At 60.5% G+C, this 6025-nt stretch overlaps 2 protein-coding genes across 3 annotated transcripts in view; one reads left to right on the top strand and one right to left on the bottom strand.

The window, feature by feature from the left end:
* Nucleotides 1-277, bottom strand: part of CRLF1 (cytokine receptor like factor 1) — a 16652-nt gene extending 16375 nt beyond the window's left edge. The window contains exon 1 of the mRNA XM_045299243.1: nt 210-277. Coding sequence (XP_045155178.1) covers nt 210-277 — 68 coding nt within the window. The remainder of the gene's footprint in view (nt 1-209) is intronic.
* On the top strand, nt 241-5198 carry TMEM59L (transmembrane protein 59 like). Of its 2 annotated transcripts, none has more exons than XM_045299035.1 (8): nt 241-440; nt 1403-1547; nt 1631-1728; nt 2937-3089; nt 3628-3730; nt 4090-4198; nt 4297-4414; nt 4585-5198. In XM_045299035.1, the coding sequence occupies exons 1-8, from the start codon at nt 276-278 to the stop codon at nt 4711-4713; spliced, it is 1020 nt and encodes a 339-aa protein (XP_045154970.1). In that variant the 5' UTR covers nt 241-275; the 3' UTR covers nt 4714-5198. The 2 variants fall into 2 exon arrangements, with proteins under 2 accessions (XP_045154970.1, XP_045154969.1); XM_045299034.1 differs by having other exon boundaries at nt 4081-4198.
* The last annotated feature ends 827 nt before the right edge of the window (nt 5199-6025 follow it).

The following is a 6025-nucleotide window of genomic DNA, read 5'->3' as shown; positions in this document are numbered from 1 at the left end:
CTCCCGCATCACCCTCACTGGGTACCAAAAGATGTCACGGGATCCCCGCCACCCCTGGCCCAGAGGGGTCAGACGGACCATGAACCCGATCCACCTGCCCTAGGTCACGCGCTCCCCCAGCCCCCACCCCGAGGGTGCCGCAGCGCGCTCCCCCGCCCATTCTCCGCATCCCCCCATCCCCCCCTTCCCAGGCTGCCTCGCTCGGTGACGTCAGCGCCCGGTCCCCGTTGCCGCTGCATCCTCGGCGACGCGCCCAGGACCCCGCGCCCGAGGCCATGGCGACCGCCGCGCTGCTGCCGCTGCTGCCGCTGCTGCTGCCGCCGCCTACTGCCCCCACACCCCTGGCCCGCGACCCCTTTGCCCCGCAGCTCGGGGACACGCAGAGCTGCCAGCTGCGGTGCCGCGACCGGGACCGCGACCCGGGCCTTCGACCCTCGCAGGTGCTACGCATGAGGCGCCGGCCTGGGGACCCCGGTTCCTCTGAGGCGGGTGTAGACCAGGTCTTTGCTCTGAGGAAGGGGTCAGGGATGACGTTTCTCCCATGGGGGCGAATGTGGGGATCCAGGGTCCCTCGGATGAGGTCTAGGCTTGGGAAGGGGGCAGGGCGGGGCGGATATAGGGGCCCTCCCACGGTGTCGACGGTTGGGGTCGCCCCACGGGGGCGTGAGGGATGGGAATCGCAGATGGTGAAGAATTTTAGGGTCAGTGGGTCCCTCCCATGAGGTCTGGCCACAGTTGATGGTCCCTACGGTGGGGGAGGGGCAGGGGGTTAGAGTCATTTCCTTGGGAGCAGGCTGAGGGTGCTGGCAGAGAGGGTGAGGGGGAGATGGAGGCGCCAGCTGCCCGGGACTAGCTACTGCGCAAGGACCCTCTGCGCACCCCTCCTCCTCCTCTGCCCCAGCTGCATCCACTTCCCCCAGTGTCTCCCCAGCTACTAGCCCCTACTCATCTCATCCCTTTCCCCGAAAGGTGACGAGACCTCCTCCCTGGAGCTCCCGTCCTTTTCCTCCCGAGACCCTAAAAAAGCAAACACAACCCTCTCTTGAGGGTTTTCTCAACTGTAAATCCTTGAGGGAGTAGGTTCCTTTCTCACAGTGGCAGATGAACTTGAACTGCTGACCTTGTACTTAGGAGCCTAGCTTAGAACCCACTATGCCACCAGGGCTCCTGTCTGTTGGTCTTAGCGTATTTCTGTTCATCCTTCCGAAACCGAGTACCCAGTCTGTCCTCCAGCTCATTCACATCTTCCCTTCATAGTGCACATCCTCCCCAAGCGCAGCCCAGATCTTCCATTTTCCGCGGACCTTCTCTCTCTGACTCCTCCCCCTAAGTTCTGTGGCTCCCCTCCTCCATGCACTTCACCCCTCCCCGTGGCCTAAGCCTTCCCCCCACCCCACCTCAGGCAGGGCCTGAGAGCCCCTCGGAGTCTCCCTACGACAGGGCAGTCCTAGTCAGCGCCTGCGAGCGGGGCTGCCGCCTCTTTTCCATCTGCCGCTTCGTGGCCCGGAGCTCCAAGCCCAACGCCACCCAGGCTGAGTGTGAAGCAGGTGAGGGCTGGCAGGGTGTGGTGGGAGGGCCAGAGGACCTGCAAGAGGTGTGTTCCCCCCAACTGCCCCTCTCCCACCCACAGCATGTGTGGAGGCCTACGTGAAGGAACCAGAGCAGCAGGCCTGCAGCGAGGGGTGCTGGAGCCAGCCGCCAGAGCCGGAGCCCGAGCCCGAGCGAAAGGTGGGTGCCCCCATTTACCCCTTCACCCCCCCTGTCCCGGGCCCTCCCCTGCCCCACTTCCTTTATCCAGAGTGTCTTAGGCTGCTGGGTGACCCCCTTAAGTGAGGCCACCTCTCCAGTCTCAGGTGTCACCTCTGTGACATGGGAAGAGCCTTTGCTATCACTCCTCCCTAGCACCTCGCTATAGAAGTAAGTGGCTTTTCAAGGTCTGCGTGGAGCCTGTCCCCAAATGCTCCATTCACCAGAGACATTGGGTATGTGTTGTCCTGAGAGCAGTGACTTGGGGTCATGAGGCTGGGGTCAGACAGAGGCAGGACTTGAACTCAGGGTGGCCTAGTTAGCACCCAACCTTGGGCTTGCTCTCTTCAGCATCGTCAGAGCTGACTTTATGAGCACCTGTTGTGACTTAGACAGGAGCCCCGGTGGCACGGTGGTTACCAGTTGGGCTGTGATCCTCAACGTCAGAAGTTCAAAACCATCAGCAGCTCTCAAGAGAAGGAGGGGGCTTTCTACTCCTATAAAGAACTACAGCCTCGGCAGTTCACCGGGGAAGTTCTAATTTGTCCTATAGGGTCGCTGTGAGAATGGACTCGATGCAATGCGTTTGCACTGCCTGAGGGCGCTTCCTGATGACTGGTGGCCATGGGCATTTGATTTGCAGGGAGCAGCCTCCCAAATTCTCCCTCTCCAGCTCTGGGGGAAAACAGTAAATGCCCACCTGTTGCCATCTATGTTTGAGTCTAGGATGCATCCAAGGACAAGCTCCCCGCTTTACAGACCAGCAACCCGAAACTCAGAAAGCCACTGGGTGCAACCAGAGACCCACAGACTGCTCAGCAAGCCCCGCTCCCTGTATCTGTGATGGCTGGGTAGAATCTAATAGCAGCAGCTACTGTGCATTAAGCACGTGTGCTTCGCCAGGCTCCTGGCAAACATTGCCTGGCTGTAGTCTCATCGTGGCCCCAAGAGGGGAGAGAAACATTCCCATCTGAGGGCTCAGAGAGGGCAATCCATTTCTTCAAGGGAAAGCAGCAAGCTGAAAGCAATGCCAAAGCTTGTGTTCCTTATATGATGCTCTGTTCCCCCAAACCACTTAGCCACACCTGAGATGACCATGACTTCTCACAGCCACTCCCCCTTTTTACCTGATGATTGGTTAAAAGCCTACCTTGGTGACGCTTCCATGCTTTGGGCCTTCCCGTTGCTAGAGAAAGGTCCTGGAAGCTCCGAGTGGGACCCTCTCGCTCCTGGACCTGTTCTCCACCCTCTGCAATGACTTTGTCAACTCGGCCCAGGGCTTGGTGTCTTCCACCTGGACATACTACCTGCAGACAGACAACGGGAAGGTGGTGGTGTTCCAGGTGAGGGCTCTAGAGGGGGTACCCCAGAGCAAGAGGTGATCTGGGGAGGAAGGGGTGATGCATTGTCTCCTGCCTCCTGGAATGCACAGGCCATGGCTGAGCTAGCTTCAGGCATAGCTTGACCCAGATGCTCAGGATCCACCCCTCTCCTGGGCCCTGCTTTTCCTTGTGGAAGCGTCATTCCCGGGATGGATGCCCTAGACACCAGATGGCAACCCTCTGGGGGCAGGCAACTGGGCTGGGCTTATCCAGATTGGCCCTAGCCAGGTTTGTGGGCACCTTTCAGCCCATCCCTGTGGTACTGTTGTCTCGGCTACTTCTGGAACTGGGAGGTGAAGGTGCCCACAGCAACCTGCAGGGCCATTCCGGCCCAGACATCTCAGCCCAGCCCTGTAGGAGGGTGTCCTGCCTCCCTGCCAGCAGAGCCAGCTGATAGCTGGTGTGGGCCCTTGTGACCCAGGGAGGCTTGTAAGGGTCCCCATGGGGACCAAAATGCCGTCCTTCCCCTGGGCCTCCTGCTCTCTTGTCCCTGGCTCAGACACAGCCGGTGGTGGAGAGCCCCGTGCCCGAGGGGGCACATCTGCAGCGAGTGGAAGTGACGTGGCGTGGATCCCACCCTGAGGCCCTGGAGGTGCATGTGGGTAAGGTCTGGCTCAGCAGGGTTTCTCCCGGGGGTCCCACTGCCCTAGGAGTCCTCTTCGCCAACCAAGACATTAGGCCTGGGCTCTCCAAGTCTCAACTCCTGGGGTGACACCTTCCACCTCCCAGAGTTCTGCGGTTCAATTCCTGGTATTTCATGGCCCATCATTCCCCAGGGTTCCATCATCCATCTCCTAGGGCCCTAAGGCCTGCTTCCCAGGCTTCTGACCTCCATGCCTCTGGACTTAGGACCCACTTTCCCTGAGCCCTGGCCCGCTTTCTTCACTGCATGGCTGGCAAGGCCTCCCAGGGGCAGCCTGGAAGCCGCGGAGCAGTGATTACTGTCCTTCAGACCCGGTAGGCCCCTTGGACAAGGTGAAGAAGGCCAAGATCCGAGTAAGGACCAGCAGCAAAGTCAAGGTGGAATCTGAAGAGGCCCAGGACAACGACTTCCTCAGCTGCATGTCCCGGTGGGTGGCATGACCCTAGTGGAAGGCTGGGAGGGGGACTGGCCGGGGTGGGGATGGCTCTGGCCAGGGCCACTTAGCAGTGCCTGTGGGCCGGGCAGGCGCTCGGGGCTCCCCAGGTGGATCCTGGCCTGCTGCCTCTTCCTGTCTGTGCTGGCGATGCTGTGGCTAAGCTGCTCCACCCTGGTGACCGCACCTGGCCAGCACCTCAAGTTCCAGGTGGGTGGGGCCTTATGTTGGGGGGGGGGGCAATAACTGCTCCTTTCACCCAGAGTCCCCTGGGTTGTCCAATCTCCCATTGGAGTGGCAGGGGGTCAAGGGTGGGAAGGGGCCTGGTCAGGGTAAGGGGAGGCTCTCCACAGGCCCCCTCATTGCATCCCCTTCTGCAGCCTCTGACCTTGGAGCAGCACAAGGGCTTTCTGATTGAGCCAGAGTGGGCCCTGTACCCGCAGTCGTCGCACCCCTGTGAGGACAGCCCTCCACCTTACCAGCTGAAGCTGGACCTCACCAAGCTGTAGGCCCCTGGCCCTGACCCTGGCTGATTGACGGAGCTCCTTGGGATAGGGGTGGGGGTGGGGCTTCTTGGGTGGGGCTTGCCCTGAGTCCCAGACTGCTGTGGATGGGGCTGCCCTTGTTCTCTCCCCTAAATCCTTTTGCTCGCCTCATCCTGCCCCTCCTTTGGGGGCCTGGGAGATGGGCCACTGGATCCCACCTTGGCTCCTCCTCCCATTCCCCCCCTCTACACCCAGTGCTACTTTTTGTCTTCTGTCTTGTGGCTTCCTGAGAATTTGAACCCAGTCCTGTGTCACCTCCTCCTTCCCTCCCTGCCTCCCTCCCTCGCCCCTCTCAGGGGGTGCGGAGGACCTGGGAGTTGCCTCTCTCCAGCGAGGGGCTGCCTCCTGCTTTCCTGCCTGGCCTCCTGGGATTGCAGCCCACCCCAGAGGGTGTGGCTGGGCCTGCTGCATGGGGCATGGGGAGGAATAAACAGTGTATATAAAATGTGTCTGCATCTGAGCCTGTTCTGTCTGTCCCTCTGGCTGTCTCTGGATGGAGGGGGGCTGGTAGGAACATGGCCATGGATAGCCCTGGCCTGCTGGGGCCCCACCAACTTAGGGGAAGCCTCTGGAACTGCCTGCTGGGAGTGAGCCAGCTGCCTCCTGGGAGGACACCTCTCTGCTGCTAAGTCACATCATACTTTCAATAACGGGGTGGCCCTGGAAAAGGGGCTCATGCTTCTAACTGGGCCTCAGTGTCCCCATCCTGTGACATAGGCACATTGGGTCTTCCACTGAATGCCTCAGCCCTGCCAATGGGCTCTATTGCCATCCCAGCATCCTTCCTGGCCTCCCTCCCCGGCTTTGGAGAGGAGTCCTGTACTTGGACCATCCTTCCTGTCTAGTCTGCAGCCTCCCTGGGGCCCTTCCAACAAACCCTCTCTTAGCTGACCTTGACCGGAATTGTTCTCTGTTGCTGGACACCAGAGGCTCCTGGCTGGTTCAGATCTCATTTTCAGGGGGGGGATTTGGGGTTCGGGGCATGATGGTCCCAACCCACAGGGCCTGGGGTGAGGGTTCCCAGGGCTTCAGACCGATGGAGGCCTGTGGGGACAGGGGACGGCTCTCCATCCTTTCCTCTGCCCTTGTCCTCCCAGTGCTGCCAGGAAGGGGCTGGCTGTGGGAGAAGTGAGTGCTTCTCTCCCTGTCTTCTCTCGACACCTTATCTCAACAGCCTTGGCTCCACCTCTGCATGGCCAGCCCGGCCTGGGTGAAAGTCATGTCTTGAATTTCTGTATGCTCGCTCACGGCCACCCAATCAATTATGGCTTATACC

This window comes from Echinops telfairi, unplaced genomic scaffold (assembly GCF_000313985.2).
Source record: "Echinops telfairi isolate 266 unplaced genomic scaffold, ASM31398v2 ScPeMD7_7457;HRSCAF=8495, whole genome shotgun sequence".
In the NCBI taxonomy this organism is placed as follows: Eukaryota; Metazoa; Chordata; class Mammalia; order Afrosoricida; family Tenrecidae; genus Echinops; species Echinops telfairi.
This window is presented reverse-complemented; position numbering and strand designations above follow the sequence as displayed.